At 38.1% G+C, this 27,797-nt stretch overlaps 1 protein-coding gene across 26 annotated transcripts in view; it reads right to left on the reverse strand.

The window, feature by feature from the left end:
* Nucleotides 1–27,797, reverse strand: part of mycbp2 (MYC binding protein 2) — a 142,465-nt gene that overhangs the window by 8,625 nt on the left and 106,043 nt on the right. For 6 of the 26 annotated variants that reach the window (XM_079820961.1, XM_079820955.1, XM_079820959.1 and 3 more), the window contains 23 exons: nucleotides 22,392–22,613; nucleotides 19,823–19,955; nucleotides 18,348–18,470; nucleotides 14,664–14,828; nucleotides 11,931–12,029; nucleotides 9,817–11,436; nucleotides 9,502–9,671; nucleotides 9,148–9,392; nucleotides 8,884–9,051; nucleotides 8,570–8,733; nucleotides 7,966–8,165; nucleotides 7,482–7,631; nucleotides 7,218–7,378; nucleotides 6,928–7,084; nucleotides 6,598–6,822; nucleotides 6,307–6,372; nucleotides 5,477–5,716; nucleotides 5,068–5,157; nucleotides 4,870–4,950; nucleotides 1,800–2,066; nucleotides 1,430–1,713; nucleotides 637–733; nucleotides 357–476 (listed from right to left, as the gene is read on the reverse strand). In XM_079820961.1, the coding sequence (XP_079677087.1) occupies nucleotides 357–476; nucleotides 637–733; nucleotides 1,430–1,713; nucleotides 1,800–2,066; nucleotides 4,870–4,950; nucleotides 5,068–5,157; nucleotides 5,477–5,716; nucleotides 6,307–6,372; nucleotides 6,598–6,822; nucleotides 6,928–7,084; nucleotides 7,218–7,378; nucleotides 7,482–7,631; nucleotides 7,966–8,165; nucleotides 8,570–8,733; nucleotides 8,884–9,051; nucleotides 9,148–9,392; nucleotides 9,502–9,671; nucleotides 9,817–11,436; nucleotides 11,931–12,029; nucleotides 14,664–14,828; nucleotides 18,348–18,470; nucleotides 19,823–19,955; nucleotides 22,392–22,613 (5,247 nt within the window). The remainder of the gene's footprint in view (nucleotides 1–356; nucleotides 477–636; nucleotides 734–1,429; nucleotides 1,714–1,799; nucleotides 2,067–4,869; nucleotides 4,951–5,067; nucleotides 5,158–5,476; nucleotides 5,717–6,306; nucleotides 6,373–6,597; nucleotides 6,823–6,927; nucleotides 7,085–7,217; nucleotides 7,379–7,481; nucleotides 7,632–7,965; nucleotides 8,166–8,569; nucleotides 8,734–8,883; nucleotides 9,052–9,147; nucleotides 9,393–9,501; nucleotides 9,672–9,816; nucleotides 11,437–11,930; nucleotides 12,030–14,663; nucleotides 14,829–18,347; nucleotides 18,471–19,822; nucleotides 19,956–22,391; nucleotides 22,614–27,797) is intronic. The other 20 variants (XM_079820952.1, XM_079820951.1, XM_079820945.1 and 17 more) reach the window with 12 other exon arrangements.

Consider the following 27,797-nt stretch of genomic DNA (forward strand, 5'->3'; position numbering starts at 1 on the left):
TAGGAGTAGTGTGTCTGACTCTGTAACCATTAGGCCACAACTGCCCCCAGTCCTGGATAAGGATTATATTAATTTTAAAATATTTATAAAAAGGTTATATGTGTGTGTTATATTTCTTATAAAACTAAATTCCATGGTTTTCTATGACTATGGACGAGTTCATATTCATGTTTATAATAAAAGTAATTCTTTGTTTTTAGGAATGTTGCATTTCTTGCTGCTGTTGATCTGTATCATGTGACTGGAAAACCCCACCCACCAAACTCTTCTGATCCCACTGAAGGGTCCAGAGTAATACTGACCTAGTTGGCAAATGTTCAGTTGTGACAGATGAAGTGAGTGCAGTGGAGTCATACCCGAGTTGTGGCAATGCAGCGCACTGGAGAGCGATGCTCCTCTTCCATCTTAGTGAGAGCAATGATGGTCTCAGCAATAGCATTCTTAGTCACTCTGGACCAGGCATCCGAGAGGTGCCCCTGCGGTAAAAAGACACTTAAACGATGAAGGATCATTTCTGAAGATCACATTAAGCAGTGCAAGACTATTATATAATTCATGAACATGCAGCTGAACAGCAAATCTTCTGCATATTAAGATGAAAATGGTGTTCAGGATAAGATGGGCCATTATACTCACAGCAGCCATGTCTTTGACTAGTTTAATGATAATCTCAGCGATCTGGGGTGGAGTAGAGCCCTTCATCCACCAGTGACTCAATCCACGCCGTATGTAGCTGCACAAACACAAAGACCAATAAAAGGTTATTTAATAGCCTGGCCAGCAAAAAACATTTGTGGCACAATGAAGTTATTTTTTATCAAATTAAAATCTACTGAAAGTTTGTTACAACAAAATTGACACTTCAAGTTCATAAAGGCATGGTAAAAATAATCCATATAAATAATCTAAGCGCATCTAAATCTAAAGAGACATGATTGCTTTATATATTAAAACAAGTTTAATTTAGGCTTTTATTCTCTCATAAATATGAATCAACGCACATACAGAGAGCACATCAAATATGGTAAACACCAGAAGCTCAAATGTGCAAGCTTGAGGTGTGAGAACCAATGAGGTTTGTTCTTTAACATGTTCAAGCTTGGTTTACCATATTTGATTAAACTGCTCGATTCATATGGATTTGCTTTACAATCTTTTTATGAACTTTTGAAGCATCAAAGTTTTGGTGTAACAAACTTTCAATTCATTCAAATCTCTCAGGTTTCATTAAAAATATCTTAATTCGTTTTTTTTTTTTTTTTTTTTAAGTCTTATGGGTTTAAAAACGACATGAGGGCGATGAAATGATGAAAGAAGTTTTATTTTTGGGTGAACTACCTCTTTAAATTCACACCCTGATTACTGTCACTTTATGCCATTTTAGGAAGTATTTTAAACAATTCTCAAATGAAATTGCAAGCAAGCTAACCTTGAATTGAAGATCATGGGTAGGGTGACTGTAGTGACTCCTTTGCCTGCAGCCATGCCAGCGGTGCCACCTATAGTAGTGCCCTTTGCCTTGAGCTGCACAGTGAGGGCCTTGGCGATGCAGCCCAGAAACATATCTAATATGCCCAGCTTGGTCCAATCGCCCTTCTCGGTGGAGTGGATAATGTCACTGATGTCTGCTGGTGGTAGCGCCTTTACGCCAATTACGCTGGCCAAGCGCATGGGGGTGACCTCAGGAAGAACGCGTCTGAGCAGTGACGTCACCTGCATGGCAAGTATAGTGTTGTATATCAGATCCTAATACTAGAAAGTCAAGTTCAAGACTAGCGGTTCATGATGCATTCACAAACCTGTCTCTGGACACGTGGTGAGGCAGTGTGAAGTAGGGAAAAGAGGTCCTGCAGTAGGGTGAGCTGCTGGGCCAGATACTGCCGGCCAACGTTAGATCCACTCAAGGCCAGCACCATAGACAACAGCTCAAAGCAGTAAGCATCAGAGGAGGCATCATCATCGCTGGGCTGAGAGTTTGCGTTCTCTTTACTGGAGATGGCGTGCTCCCATTCCTCCCGCACTCGTGTGGCCTCCATGCGGATGGCCTGGACGATATGGGCACATACCTGGGGAGGCAAACAGTCAAGCGAAATCAAAGAACAAATTGGTGTCACATCATTTCGAACAAAATCAGGCCAAAACAAAGGGGGCACATTTCACACTGGGCACATTTGCTGCGGTCCAAGTCCAAGCTTGATTGTTCTCGGTGCCCCCCGCAGTGTTGGTCTGGTTTCACACTCAACTTGATTCTACTGAACCCTGGAGCACTTGCATTCATCTTAGGTCATCACAAACATGCACAGCACATGATAGAAAACAGAACACGGGTCAATATATTATGTTTTTTTTTTATTAATTTGCTATTAATTTGCTGCTATACGCAGCAGAATAAACAACACTTGGGGTTACTGTATGTGAGTCACATGAAGGTGGCTTTCTGCTGCTTACAGAATCTAATGTAAAAAGAGGCGAGAGCGGATTGCCATTTATTTGCCGTCCTGATTGCATTCGCTATGCGCAATTAAACTGCAGGCTTACTCTCGCTCGCATCCAAGGTAAATTATCAACACTATCCATGTTGCTTTTACATTCACGTGAATCACGCCACAGTTCAAGTGTAACCAAACTCAGATCACCTCCTTCAGGTATTCTCGGTACGCACCCGGGTCCGCATGACGGCTTTCAAATTGGCAATTTTTCATGTGAACCGTTTCGAACTAAACTGCCAGTGTGAAAGCACCCTATGTTTATTTGGAGTTAAAGGGGTGGTAAACCACGATTTCACTATTCTAACTTTAGCTAGGGTGTAATGTTGCTGCTTGAGCATAAACAACATCTGCAAAGTTACAACGTTCAAAGTTTAAAGCAAAGGGAGATATTTGCTTTTAAAGAAATCCATTTCTAAGAACTACAGCAAACGGCCGCTAGGCGACTACAGATATTCCTCCAGGGTTGGTGACATCACCAGTCCCAATATTTACATAAACCCCTTCTCCGAGAATATTAAATAAGGGGGGGTGAGGCCATTTTGTATCGCGGCGCTGTTGTGGTATAGTGGTAGGCTACAGGCAGGAGTGGTGTTGCTGCAATGCCGACGAAACACTGTTATTTTCATCCGGATTGCAGGTCTGGGGATGGGCGTTTAACATACAGCATGTTATATGCATGTGTTTGAGACAGAGGGGAACAGGTCTCAGATATATGCTGCCCATCATAAAGCACGAGACAGACAGGGTCGGAGGAGAAGACTGGAAAATGTGACATAATGGACAATATTCGTCCGTTGCAATTCATGAGCGGTTCAGTGTGAATACACGACGGGCTCGCGGCTCCCGCTGCACATTTCACGGAGGAAAACATCCACAATCTTCGCGAGTTCAATGCTGGATTTGCACCTCGGCTTGTCCTGAAAGCTGGATTTACAAACAGAAGCTGTTAACGGGCCACAACCTGTAAGTCTGATTTATTTTTCGTCGATGTGTTTTCCTGTAATAGGTTAGTTGTACTTTGTAGCAAGGAAGTAAACAGATGACAGTGCTGTTCTGCAAACCAGTCTGTTAAATGCTCATTCATACTTAACGTTATCCGACGAACACCTAACGTTACAAACACCTAACGTTAAAATCTCAGCAGCGAACTTGGCATTAGTGTAAATGATTCTTTGATTAGAGCTTTTATGTATTGTTTATCTACAGGCATGCTAAACATGGTTCTGTGTGTGATTTGGCTACTAGTAAAGCCAGTGTTTAGTGTTCGTTTTGGGTTAATAGTTCTTGCCACAGATATTTGGCTATAATCGTTCTAAAAATACAAAAGTGCCATTCAGTAGTGATCACTATAGATCCGCAGTCTTTACTCTTGAGGACTGAACAGGTTCTGCTCGATTATCTTCACTAAAATGTTCTGGGTCTGTTTCGGGCTCAGATTGGTATGGTTTTATTGATGCCATCGTTTCTAATACTGACCAAAGCACAGTCTACCGGTAAAGGTAAGGGGTGTATCGCTTCCGACAAACGTGCACTGCGGTTAGCGAATCACAACACACCGGGCCAGCTAACCAATCTGAGCCCACTGCGAATTTTTGAGGGACTGGCTTCATACAACCCGGAAAGCATCAGACCGTTTTACAAGGAGGGACAGAGCAGTGTAGAATAAAGGTCAAATATATGAAAAATAATGATTTTTTTTTTTAAAAACGAAGCATGAACACATGTTACAGTGCACCCCACAAACACAATCAAGCCTTCAAAATAATGTGTTTTACCACCCCTTTAATTTCAAGAGTTGGAAATAGCTCACCAAAGAGAACTTCACAGAAGAGTTCGCTCCGGCTGGTAAACACATTCAAACTATCATCAAACTACCATGTACTAAATTATCATCTTTAAAAACTACTTCTTTAAAATGGGCAGTTATGAATAATTATGTCTGAAATGATTATTTTCATTGATTAGCCCTAGAAAACTATGCTTTCCTTTTCAAGAAAACTGTGAGTGGATATTTTCATACATTCAATATTCATTAATTTTACCATGGTGAATAAGCAGAAGGTAACGCCTGCTTCACGACCAGTTTGACAGTTCTGTGCGACTGCCACTGGGGGTGAAATGTGACAATCTTATGCGAATGCTGGAGATAGTGAAAAGGCGGCTTTAGCATGTTGCTAAGCAAATAATGCAATACTCTAATAAATTAAAAATACTAGCTAAACGATCCATTTCTCATTAGATGAAACAAAAGTTTGTTCATATTTTTGGTATTTAATTATTAGTATATTTACATTCAACACTTCTCCCACTTTGTCCACTATCTGGATTTTTAGGCAGCTCACTAGGTTTTATAGAGAGCCTAGAGTTTTAATGGTGTTACCTGTTTCTGAAGGTTGGTCAGTTTGCTCCTGCTGAAAATAATGCCAACCATGTGCTCCTTCAAGTCTGCATCAGATGGAGCCTGAAGATGAGACATTTATAACAGAATTCAACTCCTCCATATTATGCCTCAGCACTTGATAGGGCACTAAGCAATGGTTGTAAGGAGCCACCAAACACAACAGATGCTGGTACTGACCTTGTCTTCACCCTCAGGTGAGGAAAGCAGGTTCTTCTCTTCTTGTTCTGGTGTTGGTTCTGCATCCCCACAAATTAGTTTTCCAAATACCTACATGAACACATCAACATGACTATTATAGTATTTGCCACTGAAATGAGTGTTTGAAATGCTGCTTTCACACAAAAGTGTTTGATATATAATCAGTGTGTCTGGTATTGTGGTATCAACGTTTATGATGTACAAATATTGACCAGCTTAGTGACCTGTTTGAGATGGTTTTGAGTCCTGCATGTGGGTGGGTACCTGACGGATGGACTGCTAATATTTAATGAAACGGTCAAAGGTTTGTATTTACGTGTTTTGCAGCGTATTGCGTGTGTGGGTTTAAACAAACAGGACCCGTGCATGACTCTGGTTTTAAGCTTACCTGTGATGTAATGAGGCGGAAGACACGCAGCGTCTCAGCCTCACAGTTTTTCTGCTGGGCTACACTGGCTGATATCTGCCCAGCAATCTTGATGCTCTCGCCCTCCTTCCAGCCAAGCACTTTGACCTGCCGAACCCTAAGTGTGTTCTCAGGACCCTTAAGCTCGATCTTGATCACATGGTGGTCCCCTCCAGGCAGCTCGCTGGTCACCCAGCCCATGTGTCTTGAGTCTAAGTCAATCTGAGACAACAAAAAGTCCATTCAGTGAAATGTCCTTAAAGACCCTAAGGGACACAGACGCTGGTCTGGTGATCTACATTTCCATGCAGACATACCTTGTAGCTCCTCAACCTCAGGACTAACTATCTTTTTGAACTCAAAATTACATTCATGTGACATGCAGAAGTATAGACAAGAGGTTGTGTTAACAGACATTTCTGTCATTTACCAAATTGTAAAAACATTGACAGATAATTGTAAATGTATTTCGAAATATAATAATATACATTTGTATTTAGTCATTGCATAATGTAATTTTCCTTTTCCTTGCACAATTATTCTGGATGTTATGGTAATTACCAGTGCCTTGGTAACCAAGAATTTATTGATATGTGCAATAAAAGGTAATCTTTCTTAAATTAATTTATGAAGTCACTCTCAAATCTACATAAACAAGTGGAATAGTATATTATTTATCTAAATAAATATCAGGAAGTGTGATAAATTCATAGACCACAGCAAAAATAAAATTACAACCCAGCCTTTTAAAGCAAATTAACTGCAGTGCATCTGATATGGTCTCATATCGGTTTGAAAATTCAAAGTCCTACCTGTTTGATCCTGCAGAGATCTTCCACAGCCTTCCCACAAAGGAATATCATTGATGTGACTTTATTCTGGGAGAAAACAGAGCAAAGGTTATTCATGACACATGTATTAATGTATTAGGAAACTGTCAAGACAAAATGTCATATCTGTTTGAAGGCTGTACAGGCCTTGTGTACTTTGAACTCTTCATTAAGTGTATACAGAATTAACAGTTGGCCAACATAGAGAGTGTTAATACTGTAATGACTGACAACGAACAGACAAACATAAAGAACAATAGTTCGCAAACTCACTCCAATGTCACGAGAGTTGTCTACATGGACAGAGACATATGATGCATTGATGCCTTTCACACAGCTTATAGTGATGCTCTTTGTTTTGTTTTTATCTTCATCTCCAGACTCCCAGAACGTCTCAGTGGAGCCATCAGTCAGGCTGCCAATCATGGCTGGTCGGCTGGATGTTTTAATGTCCACCACGCTAGTCAGATCTTTCAGACAGGTCACCACACAAAGCTCCTGCAATATATATGTTAAATGTAAACCTTGAGTGCAATATAAGATTTAGATAGAAAGTATAAATGTAAAGGCAACAGGAAGAAATGTTGATGAAAATATCCCCACCTGACTGATTGCTTCGTATCCTGACTGTACACTGATGTTAAAACTCTCCTCACTGTCCCCATCGTCTGATTTAGAAAGGATGTTGTTGATGTGGTGAAATACATTACTCTGATGCAGGAACTGATGATCTGATTGTTTGAATTTAAGGCTCCAACACCTGGTGAAACAGCAAAAAGTCAGTAGATTTGTATATTTTAGAAGAAAATGTGAGTTGTGTAATGAGACAGAGTTCTTTAAGCAAGTTTATATGAGGTTGCTTAATGGTGTCTCTATGCAGAGGCAGAAGATACCTCAGGGCCATCTGCTGAAGTGAGCTTCCACTGGGAAGTGACATCATAAGGTCAGATATGGTTTGGAGCAGACGGTGGAAAGTGTGGGGCAGCGGGTGAGCCGCCTCTCCTGCGATAAGAATGTCAGACAGGGGGTGCTCACAGACACCTAGATCCTTCTCCTGCAAGAAAAAGGAAAACTTGCCTTTGTCAGAAATCCCTGTTCATCTCAAGTGAGCAGTGGCTTATTAATAAACCATTAGCAGTGTTATCATCAGGTCGCACCTGCTCAAGGTTCTCCTTGTTCCCTTTGTTCTCCTCTTCCTCCTCTTCTTCTGTCTCAAAGGGAGACGGAGTCAGAGATGCCACAAAGTGCCACAGGATATCATGGAGGGAGGTAGTCTGGGTAACGTTACACAGCAGCCAATTAAAGGCCTAAGAAGGAAACACAGAACAAAAGGTTTAAGAGTAATTGGATAAGGATGTTTATACATCTTTTAACAGTGATTACTCTCAAAAAAACATTTAATGTCAAACTGATGAAAAAAATCTAGAATTTACCATTTTTATTCACTATCGAATTTTCCGATTTTACTCATTTATGATTTTTCCAGACACAATCACAATTAAAACATTTCCAGGTTTACCATGCTTTTGGGAACCCTCTAATTTATAGTTAATATTCAACAGTGTTTGTCTGTGCCTGAACAATCTGGGACAGGAAGAAGATGAATGAAATTAGAGAATGTCTGAAAGAATAATCGCTGACCTCCATGGCAAACACCCTGCAGGCTGATTTGCGGAGTGCATGCCTCATAGCCACCTCCAGGCCCTCTAGGTCATGATGCTGGATAACAAATGCCAAAACAGGCCACTGGAAGTTTCTTTCTCCCTTACTGAGAGAGCCATGGGCTGAAATCAGTCGAGACAACTCAGGAGAAGGGTGACGAAGTAGCGATGACCCAACTTCTGTAGAAACAAGCACGTTTCACTTAGATTTTAAACATTTATCTTAACTTAGAATATTGCAAGTCATCACAATACCACCATTTTAGAAGTAAACAGTAACAGTTTTTTTTATTTTTATTCTTTGTTAATATTTAAAAAATTAAATACAAAAGTGGCATCTAACATTTCTGGTCAACTATCACTTATTCCGAACCGCCAGTTTCAATAAATTAATTCAAAACTCTGCTCTGAGGATTTGAGTATTCAAACATTGCTAAAAAAGGTATACGTAAAAATATGGCAGTTTTGTTTAGCCATGTATCATTATATTGGTGCATGTAAGTGATTTCAGCATTCTTGTAGTTTACACAGTAAATGATGGTAATATGGAGCCATTTGTAATTGTGTTGTACTAAGTGACACACCAGTACCTGCATCCCCGCTGTGTACCCTGCGTCTCGGCACTGCTTTGACACGTGCTGGGGAGGCCGAGTGCTGCTTATCATACTCAGAGGCAACCACTGAATATGACCGCTGGAATACTGTCCTCTTGGCTGTGTCACTGTCTGTGATTGGACTTGTCTCCAAACTGAAGGAACAAAGTTATTAAATATATATATATATATATATATATGTAAAAAACTTCTTACAGAAATAATAAAAATACCTGAAACATTAAATCTTCATAGACACTAGGTTGCTAGTACACAGCACTTTGGGAGATGGCTTGTTACAGTACCTTGGGGGCATGGACTTCATGTTACTTCCTGGATCTTCAAAAACGTTTGGGCAGGCATCTGGGGTGACTGAGATGTAGGGAGCAGGGACTGACGTAGAACGCAGGTAACGCATCTCATCTTGAAACAGGTTGTCATCTTGATAGGCCCCAAAGTTCTCAGTGTGTTGACTGCAGAAAGACAATACAATGCAGACTCAATACACCGAAATACTACAACAAGGCTGCCCATGGTCATGGTGATCAAGGTGATCACAATGTATTTACCGTGCTAGGGTTTGCAGATAGAGGCAGCCCATCTTGTTGGGTAGTTCCTCAGACACTCCCTCCTTGAGGCTGGGCAGATGTGTGTGGAAAGGTTTGGGTGGGTGATGGCAAAGCAGGCTAGGCTCAGCGGCGCTACTCAGAGACAGCAGGAACAGTGCATTGGCACGGATCACCTGGTGGGCCTCCATAGTGGGCAGAGCCCGTGGGGTTTTCACCTGTAGAGGTTTCTTTCTTGATTGCTTAACCTGATCCAAGAACCAAAGGGTTGAACCCAAGGAAGAAGTATACAATGTTTTAGAGATGCAGTATCTACAAATATTATGATTTTCCCTACATTGGTAATGACAGACATACCTTTTCTCTGGCAGCTGTTTGTTTTTCTCTCAGATACTTCTCTCGACAACGATCACACACCAGGTACCAGGTGCTTCCTCCAATTCCACCGTCTCCACAGTTACCAGCCCAGCCTCCACAGAAGTGACCAATACTGTTATAGCCCTGACCTCCAGCATACCGGCCACAACCTGAGAGATCACAGTAAAGAACACTGATGAACAATCTCCATATGTTTTTTGTTTTTTTAACTTTCCTTGGAACTGCTCTGAATAATTTAGGAGTAGAATATAGAAATAATATAGGAGTAAGACCCAATAATTTATGGCAGTATACCTGGGTGGGCTTGTCTCATGTGGTACGTAACAGGGTATGGGTGAGACTCTCCACAAAGCTCACAGATGGTATCCTTTTCTGGGCCTCCCATAGCTAACTGTGCCATCTCCCCAAAGAGGTTCCCCCTGGGGCGCACCTCAGCTTTCTCTTTCTTCTTCTTCTCTTTCTTGGTCTTCTTGCCGTCCTTTTCATTTTCTTTCTTTTTAAGGATAGCACTGGATCCTGGACTTGGGAAAATCATGTTCTGTGTAGCCGCTTTTATGGTAGCCATGGATATGTCCTCCCAGAAAGCTACTAGGTGCTGGAGGGTGAGAGGCAAGATGGACTTAGACCTCATGGAGGAGTGGCTGGTCATCTCATAAGAGACCGCCTCATTTTTTCCATCCTCGCACTTCTCAGGTAGAGGTGGCTCTTTCAGCATGGACAGAACCTTGTTCTTGTTGATGCTACCCATCTTGGAAATGTCTGGGCCATGTGGTGATATGTTGAACATGTTGAGGGCAGAGGAGATCTCCAGAGAGTGGCGGTTCTTCAGTTTGTTCTCCTTCTCATCAAAACCCTGCTGGCAGCTGAGAGAATTACGGATGGGTGCATGTTCTTTGGTCAGGTCAGGGTTGAACTTGAGGAAGGAAGAGCATGCCATGGCATCATGTACTATGCCCTCATGCCACAGGAAGGCAGCAAAAACAGCACGAGCACATTCTGCAACAGAAGGTGACATGGCTTGCTTGGCGGGTTCAGCGGGACGCACATTTTCACCTTTAAAGAGTGGCCCAGATTTGTCTTTTTTGGGTCTCACATGCCTGCTGGAGGTTTTACGGCTGACTTTGGGTGAAGAACGACTTTCAAGTTCCTCCTTGACCGGGGCTTTTCCAATACTAAAGTGGACCTTGGAGGAGCCCTCTTCAGCATTGTTCAACTCTGCATTCTCATCATTGGCTTCATCATTGGATAGCAAGGCGCTGGACCTACACACCTCCACCACTTCACTGTGGAGGTTTTCCTGAACTACATGGGGAGATGGGGCTCGGTTTTCGGCATTGCTGCTTCCTCCTTTGCTCTCTTTGGGTGGGAGTTTTGGCTTGGGTGATGTAGACCTGCCCCTCAGAGGTTCCATGAGAGGAACCTTCTTCTTCCTAAGAGTGTCAGGGTCCAGCGTATAGGAGTCAGATTTGGATCTCTCACGAGGAGGGTCCAGGTGAGCTTTAGAAGAAGGACTAACTTTAGAGGGTAGGTTCTTATCATGAGGAGAGGATGAGCGTTGGGAACTGGTGCTGGATGGGCTAGATCTGCCTGAAGTGAAGGACTTTTGTTTTGGTGAGGAGGAACGGGAGCCAGGGTTCGGAGACTCAGCCCTAAGGCCTGAGGTTCGACCATCAGCTTTCAGGGCTTGTAGGGTGTTGTGGTTGGGGGAATGAGAGCGGCTGTGAGAGTCAGACCTCAGTTTGCCAGTGTCTGATTTGAGAATGAGGGCCTCGCTGGCAGACAGACTGTCATTGTTCTTGCTCTTCACCTGGTCAACGGATCGGCTAGAGTGACTGTCGGTTTTGGAAGATCGACTCTCTTGGCGATGCTTGCTGCCTGGAGACATAGACCGACTGGCCATGTTATCCCTGTCACCTGCGTATCATAACACACCAACAGTTACCAATGTGCAACTCATTTATTCAAGGGGAAAGAATTTTCAGGCCTGTTCACAAACATTTGAAAGAAAGAAAGAAAATAAAATAAAATAAATATGGCACCTAAAAATATAAGGTAAAAATAACAACAGGAACTTAAGAAATGAAATGTAAAACAATAGATGCAAACCTAACATCTACAAGCATCCACTGAAATCCAAGAATACATTAAATTTGAATACAAGAATTTAAGTATAAGATTTTAGGTGCATAAATGATGCATAAATACTGATGCGACTGGAAAGCACCCAGGTCTTAGGAAATGTTTCGTCAAGCCTATAAAACGGTCCGCAAATATATTCCAAAGCACTACATACTCTGTTACCATGCCTAAGAGGGGAAATAAATGGACTGTGGTAGAGAGGATGACATGAAACCCATCCCTGTAGTGAGTCTCCAGGGTGCTCCCAGGAGAAGACATGCATTACCCACCCTTTTGTCTTAGAACAAGAGATGATAGAGCGGTGCCAGGGCCCGTCGCACTGCTTTTGTGCACACGCTCACGTGAAGCAAGGCTGCGTGATGAAGCATCTACAGCGGAAAACAGTGGCAAGGAAAGTAAGCAACAAGGCTTAAACCAAGGAAAACAATCAGAAAATGAGAAAGAAAGTGAGAGCCAATGAATGATGGAGAGTAAAGAGTAAAGATGGAAGTAAAGAGTACTGTATGAGAAAAAGACTCTGGCCCTGTTTACAACTAATATTAACATTTGTTTGGGTGATCTAAATCATAAGTGGACAGCCAAGAGAGATTTCAGTTAACACCTGGTATTTACATGCATCTCAAATGGGTCTGTTACCTTACTACGCCAGTTTCTCTGTGCAGAAACCCAATGACCAGGTGAAGCAGCATTTTAAGGCACCATAGGTGTCCTACATAAAGACTGTTCTAGAACGTACGCATCTTAATTATGCAAACTCCAAAGAATCATTTTTCTAGGCAGATTCTAAGGCAGCATCAACAAATATATAAACATAATCTCACCCCAAATAGGAAATTTCAAATGGGAAAGTTTAGTCTATTATTAGTCAAACTACTGTATTAACTACGCATTTTACATGATCTCGGTTACTGCAGAGAAGATCTGCGAAGTCATGTATATGCAGAGTTGGGGAGTAACGGAAAACATGTAATGGTGTTACGTAATCAGGATACAAAAATCTGGTAACTGTAATTTGCTACAGGATGGGGTCGCAGGTTGATGAGAGATAGATCAATAACGTGTTGATTTAAATAAAGACACGGAACTCTTATTTCACGGTAAAACAACGAACGTGCGTCACACTTTTACTTGTGTTGAAAAACCAATCAAGGAAACCATATGCCTAGAACACCTAGTGGCAATTATATAAAACAAAGGAAATTCTGATAAGAATGTTTTTCAACATAATGAGCTTCATTAAATAAGGCTCTAATGTGTAAACTGTTATTAAGCTATGCAGTTGCGGGATCCAGCTAGCAATTGAGGCAAGACAGATCTGAGAGAAATTTAGAAAAGTAGAGTTAAAAACAAAAAAGGAAGGAAAGAAAAGAAAAGTACCATGAGAGAGCATTTTACTGAAATGGTAACCAGGACGAATCAGATGATTAGTATGTAATATGTAACGCAGTGAAGCGCTGTATATGACAATAAACTCATTAAGCCTATATCCAGCCTTTGCTTGGGATGAACGTATTTAATTTCTTGTGTGTGTGTGTGTGTTCAGGAAATTATAGTAATGGAAACAGTGGCAATTTATGTTTGAAGGGTGTAAAGCCTGTGTTTAGGCTCAAGGAAATGCAATTTGGCCAAAGAATAGCTAAATGTTCATTTAAAAGCAGCCTACTTAAGTGGAAATGTTACCATGTCAAAATGTGACGATCAGGTGCGGATATATAAATCAGAGAAAATCATAGGTTCGAGTGGGTGGCAGGAGGATTAATTATATTAACAGTGAATTCGGTGTACGTTAGAATTGAAGGCATATATCTAATTGACAGCTGGTTCTGTTGCCAGTCATGACTGGTATGAGCCACCTACTGGTGTAAGCGCAGTCATTATCCTAAATATTGCTTTTTACTTGACTTTATTTACATATGTAATCTTGAAGGAATCCAAAAGTAATCAGATCACAATACTTTATTGTTGTGGTGCTTGGATTACGTTACTGAATACTTTTTTAAATTCTAACCGTAACAGAATACACATTAATAGTAACCCTCCCAAACTCTATGTATATGTATATATTTTTTAATCAATTTTATTTTCCTTAAAGACGGTTTACCATTTAAAACCGTTGTTTAAGCGCAGTATTAGCAGGTCATTTTACACGACTAATGCAATGTGGCTACCTCCAAATCGGCTGAGAAACACTATAAGCAACTCCATTAAAGCCCTGTAATTGGTGTTCAGATCACTCAAGAGGGATGTAAATACTAGGTGTAAACAGGGCCAGAAGAAAATATAGGCACTGGAAAGATACATGAATCGAGAAAAAGCAACAAGTAGAAGGACAGATACTGTAAGAGAGACAGAGACCAGTAGAAGCAGGCACAAGGCTAAAACAAAACTGAGCATCAACCAGTGCAGGGAGGATGGCAGAAGAGAAGAGTAAAATGGCTGAGTGAGAAGTTGTAATGAATGTGAAATGCAGATTAAGAGTATCCTGGCTGTGGAAATATTGAGACACTTTCAAATCCAAAAAAAAAAAAAAAACAATTTCCATAGTCAGACATTAGTGCATTTTGGATTACACTGGGGGTTAAATGCAAAAGCACTGCATGGTTTTGATTGAGTGGACAGATTCCTGGACCTCTTGGTAATTGTTTTGCTAATGAATAATCAAATTAATCACTGTACATGTAGCAAGCAAATAAAATTAAACTGCAATCAAGTCAACAGAAATATCTGGCATGAAACATACTGTTAGTAGCTACTGTGGAAACACAAAAGATGAATTTAGTGTTATTTGGCCACTAAAGATTAAATGAGATGAGAAAGAAAAAACATCACCAATTCGACCATGGCAAGCAAGCGGGTGGACGCTGACAGAAAAGCATGGGAAATAAGCCTGAACAGAACTCATCACAACCTAAGGGATACTAAACAATTAAGCGCTTAAGACAAGAACAGGCAGCACCTGTGCAAGCAAGCACCGCCACTACCTTATAGACGGACAGACTTACTCGGAAGCTGTGGATGCGGTTGAGGCTGCTGGGAAAGGGATTGTCCAAACACAAATGGGCTGTGGACAAGGGAAGAGGGAGGTTTGGCAGCTTGCTCAAATATGGAAGGAGTTGGGAGGAAAGGCCCAGACTGAATGGAATTCAGTATGGCACTCAGCCGGTCACCTGCAATGCGGAAGACAATGGGAGTGCTGTAGCTTATATGATCCTTAAAAGGAGCCATACAAACCCGCTAGTCAGTTTAACGCCCCACACAAGCACTCTCACTGGAAGTAATGGGGTGTGTGAGTGGGTCAGCTGAACCAACGTGAGGGGAATAAGGAATGGGCGGGGGAGCCGTAGGTCAGGTTTTCATGAAACCTCATATCTGGAACATCTATGTGGTCACAGATAAAGCATTGGCAGACAAAGCCAATGCTTTGCTTTCATCCCTTTTATAGTGCAACTCTGGAAATTATTAGGGATTTTTTGTCCAAATTGTCCTATTTAAGTATTAAACATTTTATTTTCTAATAATAATCAAGTATTATATCATAAACATGATCATCACTGAAAACGAATATTTTTGTTAAAGTCAACATGAAAAGATTTCCGTGATGCATGTCTGGCAGGATATTCGGTAAAGAAAAAAAAGGAAAAAAAAAGTAGGACGGGAATTGATTTTATCTATATGGAACTGATTGGATCACAAAAAGTAGGAATTTCATAAGAGAATGGAACATGAGTTTGCAGTGAATTCTGAGAAGGCCTTTTGATTGTTTAAGGTCAAGTTCACCCTTGAGAAAATGTCAGGGTGTCTCTGGAAGTATTTTTTTGTAATAATTCTTAACTTTTGTTAATAGCTATTATTGGTGTATACTTTATTGTAGTATATTAACATTACCAAATTCCTGCATTTTTACATTATTTGCAAATATTGGCAGAATTGTAGAAAGATAACTGGATATATTAGGAAGACCTTTTTTCTTTGGAATATCAAGCAACAATGAATCAAGCACAGCAAGAATAGGAATGTGTATTAAAGGGATTAATTAAGGTTAATAGTGACTTCAAGTTGACTTAGTCAAGAAGCATTTAGTTAAGCTTCATAGTTATGTCAAGGGTCTTTTTGTTCAGATGTACTAAGATTCAGTGAGTATAAGAGGTGATGAAGGACCCATCAGACAGCGGTCTATGGGTAATGCCACTAAGCAGTGGTGCATGAGAAAAGTATGGTGAGAGCCAGTGGACAATAAATGGGTAAGACCCAGCTGCAGCACACAGTCTTGCCCATGCACACAATGATGCCTTCACACGCCACAGACGACAGCCAAGACACACAGATCACACAGCATGCAGAACACAATTTCTCTGATTACGGAGTTGAATAAGAACAAATGATTGTGTTTGCGTGTTAATCATTTGGGTGCATGTTTCATATAATTCTATATTATTACTCAGAACATCACAGTTGAAGGCACAAGGGGTCATATAGCACTTTAAAAAGATAAAAAACAGTTTGATGTCCAGTCTAGCCAAGGCTCCATGATGTTGGCATGACTTTCCCTGTTGTTCGTAATAACTGGATAAGGATTTAAAAGGTAATTTATAGATTTCTCTCTCAAAGAGCAACCTATTTTTGAAAGTAGAACAACAGTTCCTATATTAATGTGTGCATTACACACTACCATTCAAAAGTTTGGGATCAGATTTTTTTAATTAATACTTTTATTCAGCAAGGATGCATTAAATTGATCAAAAGTGAGAGTAAAGACATTTATACTGTTACATAAATGCTGTTCTTTTAAACGTTTGGTAACACTTTAGATTAGGGTCCAATTCGCACTAACTACTGCTTATTAATAGTTAGTCAGGTAGTTGTTCAGTTTAGGTATTGGGTAGGATTAAGGGATGTAGAATAAGGTCGTGCAGAATAAGGCATTAATATGTGCTTTATAAGTACTAATAAACAGCCAATATCATTGTAATATGCATACTAATAAGCAACTAGTTAATAGTGCGAAATGGACCCTAAAATAAAAGTGTTACCAAACTTTTTATTCAACAAAGAATCCTGAAAAAAAAAAAAATAACTTATCACAGTTTCCACAAAGATATTAAGCATCACAACTGTTTTCAACATTGATAATTATAAGAAATGTTTCTTAACCCTGTAATATTACAACAACAATTTTAGCTCTACTAAAATAAACCTGAAGATATTTTTCTCTCCAAGACCACATTTACACAACTAATAGGTCCTATTGTTCAGTCTTGAAATGCTATTGGATGGAAGATTTTGTGAATAGGCCTGTTTACCTGGCCATGAACTCACACAACCTGTGAACTTGACTTGAAGCACATCATGAAGTTTTACAGGACTGGATAAATCAACATTCAATTAAGTAAAATGCCCCAAAATATTGTTTTATGTGATTTGTAATAGGTCTAGATCATGCAGATATTAAGGTACTGTTGAATACTTTAATCATATTAGATTTTGAGCTTGTAATGTCAATGTTGTAATTTTACAACACTGGATAGCAAAATTTGCCTGTGCACCTTGCACATTACATGGATGAAATGTACTTCTTACCTGTTCCATAACATGTAAATACTAATAGAAACAATGTTTTTGATTATTTACAAGTTTTAAAATGTCATCTTTGTTACAAGTTTTAATCAACATTTAATTATTAAATAGGTTCAAGTTGAATTAAATTTAATTGTTTGCCCAAATATCTCGGCTGTGACAGCAACGATCGATCATGAAAACAAACAAATATTGACTTTTCTGGTTATTGCAGCATTTTGGGTAGTACCTGAGGTCTCATTGGTGCACGTTAGACATCAAGGGTGCGTTCACAACGGGAATTAGACATTCAGACAAACACGGTCAATTTCACACTTGTGCAGATGTAAGTTGTAATATTACTTAATATTAATGTTGTATATACTATCTTAAAGATCTCATATAAGATGCGTTTGGTTGAGTTACTAACCAACTAGAAAACCGCTTGCATTTACCGGTGTTCATTCACTGTTTAGTGTCAGCTCAATAGGGAATGCCCAAATTTAATGATTTGGTTATTTGATACAATCATATTCCTTTCCTTTAGATGTTTCTTTTTCAAAAAAACATTGATGGTGCATTACTAAACAATAAGACAAATTATTTTCATCAACAGATAAAATTGTTTCATTATTGTCATGACACGTATACCCCCCAATAATATATAAAATCCTTTTCGGAGTTCTGAAGTAATAACATTTCACAATATTACTGTTTTACTGTGTTTTTGAACATTAGAGATTTCTTTCAAAAACATGAAAAAATATCACAGAACCCAAACTTCTAAATGATAGTGTATGAAAATAAACCCAAAAAGTTTTTGGCTAAATAAAAAGAAAATTTAAAACATAAGGAACGAAGGAATCACAGTTACTAATATGAATACAAAAGAAAAATCCCGAAAAGACTAGCTATTCTACAACTGTTGGATTGAAATCCATTGTGTGAAGTAACGTTTAATGTCAGGCAATAAATTACCAAGATATATCTGATTAAATATGACAGATTTTGCAGGAGCATGGTATGAAAAAATATATATAATTTGGCAAATGGACTGTAACCATATAAACAGAGTGTGTCACTCAATAATAAATCACATTTTATTTCTATCTCTCCTGGATCTTTACTCTCACCTTTGTTGTTGGAGATGCCGTAGTCAAAGCCCTGAGCTCCAGAGCCCATGCCCCTGTTAAACGCCTGAGCTGAAAACGGGCTGGGAGGAGGGGTCTGGGCTCCATGCTCCAAAATTGCTTGCTCTGTTCCAGAGAGAAACAAAAAGCATTAATAACTAAAATTAATAACTAAATGCCACCTATATTTAACTCTTGGTTTACGTGTGCTGTCTTGTTGGTACACCGCATTATTGATTTCTAGAATATACTTAAGTGAGAACTGAAGGTAATGTTTTTGAATACTTAACTGCATGTTAATTGCAATTTAATGAAAATGTATTATAGTTTAAAAGTATATTCAATGCGATAACGGCCCACCACTAATATATATATATATATATAAAATATATATATATATATATATATATATATAAAAATATATATATATATATAAAAATATATATATATATAAAAATATATATATATATAAAAATATATATATATATAAAAATATATATATATATAAAAATATATATATATATATATATATATATATATAAATATATTATATATACATTATATAGGCTAATGTCTTAGTTATAGCCTGTGCGTAGTCTTTTATAACATGAGATTTTGGCCAAGTGACTGAGCACACTTCATAACAAACTTCATAACCTTTAATGACACATAATGTGATGCACTTACTGCCTTAGATGCGGTTGTTCTAAAGTCCAAAATTCAATATTCACTTTATAGGTGACTTTAAAGTTTTAAAACTTTGTAACTCCATTTGAGCTTGCTTTTGATAAAATGTTAATAATATAATGACAAGTGCAAGTGTCTGACCACATATAAAGCCACAACATCAACTTTGACAATAATGTGTTTAATTATTAAAAAAAAAAACTTTTTTTTCCATTTCCTGAAAAGTAGCAGGTTTGGGCATACAAGGATTATGCCTGACAGCGACGGTATGATTTTTCATAAATACTTCTATTGTTTTTGAAATGTTTAAAGTGTACTTCTGAATGTACTGATAAACCTTTATGGTGAACTAAATATACCTTGATGTCATTTCTATTGAAACTGTATTTAATGTATTTTGTGTATTTAAATATAATTGTAATTCCCCATTTGCAATTTAGTACATTTAAAATATACTATTTTTGTTACAGTTAAAACGATAGTCATGTACTTTACATGTTCTTTAGTCAACAACACATCAAAATAAGTGTACTTCTTTAAAGCATAATAAAACAATTTAAAAGTAAAATGTATATGTATTTAAAACATACAAGACATGTCATGAAAGTGTACATAAGTGGCCTTTAATTTAATTAATATTATATTATCTGTACCAATTTTTTTTTAAATATACTTTTAAGATCTGAAGTACACAACAAGTGCACATTCAATACAATTAAGCACACTTCTTTTTTTCACAAGGGATGCAATGATAAAGACTGGAGAGAGAGAGAGGAGTGTGTTTGCGTTACCTTCCTCATGACGCAGATACTGGTTTCCCCCTCGGTCTCGGGTCAGAGACCAGGCCTCACCCTCATCACTCTCACAGAACTCCACCACACTGTTCTTATCCAGCTGAACCCAGGTGCCCTCCGAGTTAATCACCTGACACAGACACAGCTTTATTTACCTCCTCTCTTAGACACACACCTGACACCACATCAATCCAGAGGAGCAAGACTGTTAAGCACACACTCAATAGCAGTTCTAAAATGAAGCGCAGTCAGAAACGTGAAAACAAATATATGACGCACCATTCAATTCTCAAGATTTATGAAATGAAACCAGTTTGAACAAAGACACCCTTTCAAATTTGTCTTGACATTTGTGAGCAGAACAGCAGTATTTGTGCAAGTTGGAAGGCTCATAGGCAACTTTAAGAGAGCATTTGAAGACAGCATGACACACCACAACCTCAACCGAGAGAAGAAAGAGGCAAAGTCCAGACCTTCCATGATCAGACATGGAGACTATTCAAATGCCTTAAAAGACAGTGTTTACCAGGGTTGTGCGCAATTCAGATTTCTCATTCAATTCTTGCATTTGAATTGAGGCAGTACAGGATGCAGAATTGTAATTCGACTTTGAATTTAAGGAAGTAGAATTATGACAAAATAAAATTCAAGGAATCATTTGTAATAATTTGCACCAGCAAAAATTGAGGAGCACCACAACTACAGTTTACATATGTATTAAAATATCCATTTTATTTAAAAACAACACGTTTGATCATTTTTCATGGCCGATTCTGTTTTTTGTTTTTTACAAGCAAATTGGCAATTCTGACACCCGTTTGAAATTAGATGCAACCACTACATTCTAATCACGATCCAAGCAAAGATACTACACACATGTAGCATGAACAGTTGTTTTTTTATTTAAATTAGATTGCATAATTTCAAGACTTATGCCCGGGACACACTGCACGTTTTTCGGCTGTCCCAAAACCTAAAACTGCTAACCTCAAAAGCTCTTTTGCCTTCCTCTTTCGCCACATCCTCTTTTTTTCAGCACACATAAAAACTACAACTGCCAAACTGTGATTCATCATGGTCTTTTTGTTTACCACTAGCACATGCTGATCACGTTTTATTCTTCTATAGAAACATGAATCGTAGCCTACGAGTCAATAGGTGTCATCATCATACAGTCTACATGCATGTCATACCCACGTTTAATAGATCCATGTTGCACAGTGTGATTTGTAATGATCTTATAGGATAGCTAAAATCGTGCAGTGTATCCCGGGCTTTAGAAGAAAAAGAGAATGGTCTGACTTTAACTTTGTAAAAGTATGTTACATAAGACACACCTGTACAAAACAAAAACAGACGGACTGAATGAAAATCCACTTTATGAAAGCAGGTGGCGCTTATGGAAAAGCCGCTGTAAACAAAGATGCTGTGCTTATAAACACTACTTTAAACGGAGGGAAGAGGAAAAGAAAATGCCCTTGAAACTATTCTGAAGACAGTCAGTTACCTTCAGAGATACACTCATATAAACCCTCACCCCAATTCAATATTTGTATTTTTCTTCCTATATTTCGAATGCCGTAAACCGTGATCAAACCAGCTTTCTGATTTATGGCCGGTCGACCGGTGCATCTCTAAAAAAAAGTTGCACCACAACAATTATTTGCACTCACATAAATGCTAAATTTTGAGGTTGCACAAACTCAATTTTGAGAGCATATACGAGCATATGCAATTTTGAGCCTTGATTTGTCAGCATAAATTACACGTAAAGATGCCATCAAACATTATATATTGGCTATTTTGAGGCATAGTACCCAATATTAATAATGTTTAGAGAGCTATCAATATAATTAATATAATACAATTAAGATATAATAATACCCAGGGTCTTCAAATGGAACATATAGGCATAACTACTCAAAAGAATACATGTAATTATTTACAACAATTGTGTAATTGTTTTGTTTTAAAACCTATTTGACACATTTACCTCCTCAATTGTGTGACTGTGTTGAATTTCTTTGAATTGCAATTCAGTAAATTCCTCTTCCTATAATTACAATTCAAATTCCAGTTCTACATCCTGTGGGTCACAGTAAATTCAATTCAAATTCACATTCACGAATCGAGAGGGAACCCATTCTTAATTCTGAATTTTGCTCAACCCTGGTGTTTACAGAGTGGAAATTATGAGATGACTTCAGTTTTTGTTGTAATTCACATGCTTCCTGCCATCATTGTTAATAGGTAATTTATTTAATTATTGCATCACACATGATTTTCCTGCAGAGCATGCCAGATTACATCATACTATTACTGTGCAAAAGCTGAAGCCATGCTTGGTGGTTCTTGAAAGGGGCTTTAATAATGTGTACAGAAGGACAACACACCCACACCAGAGCCATAGAATGTATGGTCTCTATCAAAAGAAGTTACACAAAGGGTTCTCTAATTGTCTAAAGAAAAATGAAGAATTTGTGTTACAGAAACTGCAGAACTAGCAAGAAATCTGGCTAATTAGTCATTTATTGGCAGCCACAGTAACACAGTTGGGAGTCCATACCTCGCCTACCGCCTTGACTTTGTTCCCCAGAACTAACATTCCAATGGGGATACCTCTAAGGTTTGGGCAGCTTCTGATGTTGTGACCCGAAGGTCCGGTCTTCACTACCTTATAAAGACCCGGTCCACCACCCTGGCCTGCGCCCATGTCTCGTACAGTGGCGTCATGAGAAGGGTGGCCACTGGTCTCCTTTCCATAATCATCCAAATTTGACCTGCCCTCCTGCAAAACCAAAGGAAACCAGTTAATTAAAGATGGAAAGCAAATGATGCATTGTAAAATGATGTCCTCAAAATATTCCATTCAATAAAATTTTCTTTAGATTAAAAGACAATAAGTCTTCGTTTTAGGGTCAAAGAGAAAAAAGGCTGTCCGATATGATGAAAAATAAAAAAAATCTTAAAAAAAATGTTTTACAGTTTAACAATCCATAGAAATGTCTTTGCAGTAAAACAGGCCCACAGTTTTTGAAAAACTATTTTTAACATTTTGTTGTTATTAAAAAATGTCAACCTTTATGACTTTTTAAGACTCATTATGATTGCGGTACAGTTACACATCCTTGACAATTCCCCCCCCACAAATTATCAAAATGAATTTAAAAAATGGAAAATAATCTTCAAAGAAGCAGCGCATTCATGCCATTGTTAATGTATTTTTGAATATCATTTATCCAAAAATACATTTACAACTAAATTCATGCAGACAATAGACAATTCACCCGAAAAGAAAGAAAAAAAGGGACATCACTGACCCTTTCAACATCATTTGCTACCAGAATGAAGTACCTGCTTACATCAGCAATACACAGACCTGACAACTGTGCTTCTACATACAAACATGACAATCTTTACAAATATCATGTTATACTAATTGAAACTTGTAACAAATTTTAGGTTGTGGGATGAAGATCATTATAACACATAACTGTGTTCTGATGTCAAGTACTACTGGCGAATACTGACATGCTGTTCATAAACTGACGAAAATAATTGTGCCTTTGTGTGAGGAAACAAACACATGCATTCACATATTCAGTTTTTTGTTTTTATTAAAGGAATAGTTTTCCCAAAAACGAAATTTCTGTCACTATTATTATGAATTGTTATTTTTACCATGGACCATAAAAGGAGAATCTCTTCCATATATCGTTTGGCGGGGATAATTCAACCAAAATTAAAATGATGTCATCATTTACTCACCCTCTTGTTGTTCCAAACTTCTGTGCTGAACACAGAAGAAGATATTTTGGTGAACTAAACAGTTGATGGACTACTTCCATAGTAGGGGGAAAAAATACAGTACTAAGGAAGTCAATGGGGTCCATCAACTATTTAGTTCCACATATTCTTCAAAATATCTTCTTTTGTGTTCAGCAGAACAAAGAAATTCATACAGGTTTGGAACAACTTGAGGGTGAGTAAATTCATTTTTGGGAGAACTATTCCTTTAACATTAACAGCAACTTATTTGCATGAATGATTTTCGGAGCTTGAAAGATGTGGTTAATATTAACTGTCAATGTATGGACTACAATTGCCCTTCTGTGCTCCATGGAAAACAACACCATACACGTTTGGAATGACATTAAGGCGAGTTAATGACAACAACATTTTCATTTTTGAGTAAACTATTCCTTTAAATCCTCATGCAACTGAGTTAACGGCTTCAACTGTGAACTACTACATAAAAACGCTAAAAGCTTTACCCAAGGTTAACATAAATGTAATGTAATGATCATTAGGTTGTTACAAGACACTTGAAATGTGCTACTGGAAACATTGTGCATACAAGGAAAAGATGATAAAATATATTTTGTGTCACTCACACGATTTACACAATTAAACATGCAACTCTGATGATGCTCCAATACTACATGTACAAATCACTGAAACGTCTCAAAATCATGAGAAACACTGGTGAAAAGCAAAGCAGCAGCCAAGCTACAACACACCTCATCTTCTGACAACTCACCTGGGGAAAACAAGATAAGGTCGTCCAAGACAAAAAGTCGATATCCCTGACTCCTTGGCTAGCGCTAAAGATATTCTGAGCAACAGATTATAAGCAAGTCAAAACACGGTTGGGAATTACCTTCAATCAGAAACGCAGATGGCATGGGTTGTCTTTTTTTGGAAGAGATGGGTTTGTTATAGTGACAGTTTGTTTGGGTGCATTTTATGTCTTTCGAATTTTCTTCATGATACAGTAAGAGAAGAATTTGAAGGTTGAGAAGAAGGTCTAGCAAATGAAAATCCTAAACCTAGAATGAATTTTGCAACAAAATTCAAACCACATCAAAATACGGCAAATGAGAAATAAATCACATAAGAAATATGAGCATTCATAATCTTCCAAAAAAGATTGGTGGTGTGTCATGCTGTTCATACTGGGAGCCTTGATGACATTTTCACATCCAGAGGTAATTTTGGTCTCAGAATCATGGCCCAACTTTCAGGCCTTGAGTTTGAAAAACGGCTCATTTCATGGCAGAACCTCATTAAAAGTTGCGGGACCCAGACAGCTAAACATTTTAACAGATCGACCACTTTTTAAACCAATTGTTGAACAGGTTTCAGGGCCATTGAGCACATTTTTAAGTAATTAATGAATCTTCATCGGTTTATGAATCCATTTTTACAGATTGGCTATATGAAGAGGTTAAAGATTCCATTGAGCTCATACTTCTATACTGTCATGACCAGAAAACAGCAAAGCTTTGTTCATTGATATTCAGTATCATACAAGAGCTATTTTTCACACCACATATGATTTGATATGAATAACACAGTAGGGCTGCACAATTAATTGAATAGATCATGATAATGGCTGACGCAACAAACTTTGTATGTATTACTGTCACATCGTTTGCGCATTGGGGAATCTATAGGCCTGTCAAGAAATCACAATCAGTTCTAATGAGCACATTTTAAAGCAGCGTTGTGTTTCATTTTTGTTCTGAAAAAGAAAGCTGTAGAAACATCACCTGACACTCAAAACAAAACAAAAAAGCAGTAGAGGCAAAGCGAAAAGCATTGTGACATGTTGCGCTGCTCACTTACAATGTAGATCAGGGATGGGCAACTTTGGTCCTGCAGTGCCACTGTTCTGCAGAGTTTTGCTCAAACCCTAATCAAACACACCTGAACAAGCGAATCAATCGCTGTGTCTAGGTACTACATTTGAATTTGAACTTGTGACTATTAAAAAGGTGTGTTCTATATAGTATTAATGTTATAGCATGAACGAAATTTGGATTTACTACATCTGCCATGTTGTTACTGTCACGTGACCTACCAGCATCAGTTGCGTCGCTTCACTGCCATTCATACATCCTTTCCCATGGCCTCATGGGATAATAAAGTGTCCAGTGAATGCGTAGTAGGTCACTATGCATTCGGACATACTACTGTGTCAGCGTACCTTTTTTCGCTTAATAAAAATGTCATTAATAGTAGAAGTTGAAATCTGGGTACCATCTTAAGTTTAAAAAACATAACTTGCGGGGGAAGTTTAGTCCCATCAGCGAGGCACACAAAGTTTTTCTGTGACTGTTTGCATTTTTAAGTTTAAATAATGAACGTGCACGATATTGTTATCGTGGGCACTTCAAAATACCGTGAATAATTATCAATTATGAATTATATAGATTTTTAGAATGCATTTTAAGAATACGTTACCCATCAACCGTTTAAAATGAACAACACGTCAAAGAAGAACGTGCACTGATGTAAAAAGACCTAAGATGCATGAGCAGCGCATGGCGGGACGAGTGTGCTGACGGAACAGCAGAAATGCAGCCGTTTCCCCGGTAATTCTCTTAAACAAAACTATTTACTACTAAACACACAGCCATTCAGTTTTCTGTATACGCTACGGTGCTCATCACATAACCAAATACTTAATACTTTTTCAATCGTTTTCAAACTTAAACATTTTAGATTTTAATCTGGACTAAATTGCATGCCCTAGATATTGCTTGAATATGTTCTGATTCTTTGTTGTTCAGTCACACACTTTACAATTAGGCTCTATTATTTAACATTAGTTCATTCATTAACAGACTGACAATTACAAATACTTTTAAAGCATGTATTAATCTTAGTTAAATGTAAATGTCAGCATTTAATAACACATTATTAAAATCAAAAGTTGTAACTGTATTATTTAATGGACCTGAGCTAGCACTAACTAACAGTAGCTTTTTTAAACTAACGTTATCAAAGAATAATAACTTCTGTAAAAATGTAGCTATTCGCTCTTTGTTAATGTTACTGCATTAACTATTGAGACCTTATTGTAAAGTGTCACCTATTGTTCTTTATAATTCTTTTGCACTTTAATTGGTTTTAAATATTTGTTTACATTATACATTTGTGAGTATTGCTTTATTGTATTTAAATGTTCGGTTCTTTTTTTTATAAGAAAATTTTTAAACCTGTTATAGTATGACAACACTTTTTTTTCAACTTATTTCAATATCGTGATAATACCGTATACCGTGATAAATGCTTCAGCAATTAATCGCAACATGAAAATTTGATACCGGCACATGCCTATAGGGATCTTTTAACTTTCTTAGCACACTCATTTCATGTGTATTTAGTGCAACCTACTGTTGTGGATGTATTATTGACATGTAAAAGTCTAGACCCTGAATATAAGATGAGAAAAAACAATGTCTTATATTCTGAAGAATACGGTATTTGATTTCAGATGCAGTGTATGTCAAGAAAGCTACAGGTAGAAGAGTTTTTTTCAGGTTTTGGAGCTAAAGGAACTCTGCAGGAAAGTGGCCCCCTGGACCAAAGTTGACCATCACTGATTTAGATGGTGAGAAACCTAACATACACCAGAACAAGTTTTGACACACCAAAACTAGAACACTCCCATTAAGGCTGAAATATACTGCATGACTTTTGCAAAGGTTTTTGCCCCGATATGCAGTCTGGAAGAGTGGAAGAGCCAAAACTCAAGGCCAGTCTGCAGATTTTGGCCATTCATAGTTGAGAGATTAAGAAAAATCTAAGTTTATGTTAGCTTCACACTACAATTCCATCCAGTTGGATGTCAAACATGTTTGATATTTTGAACTCATTTTAAAACACATACTGTTTTCATTTGTCATGCGTCTCCTACAACGAGACACGTTTTTACATGAGTTTGTGTTCAGAACGTTTAGTGCATGCTGCCCAGTTTTTGTCTGTGTAATGCCTAGTGTTTTAAAATCTGTTCAAATTTTAAAAGTCCTTTAGTGCATTCCAGCCTTTATAATAGACAAGGTGTAGATGTGGTACAAATCACATTGTAATATTTTAAAGTGAACACTATTAATTGGAAAAAATAACTGCCATTAAAATACCAAGGGATAAAAAAGACAAAATATCAACGATGTCATAATGGTGC

Source organism: Gobio gobio (genome assembly GCF_949357685.1).
Source record: "Gobio gobio genome assembly, chromosome: 7".
NCBI lineage: Eukaryota > Metazoa > Chordata > Actinopteri > Cypriniformes > Gobionidae > Gobio > Gobio gobio.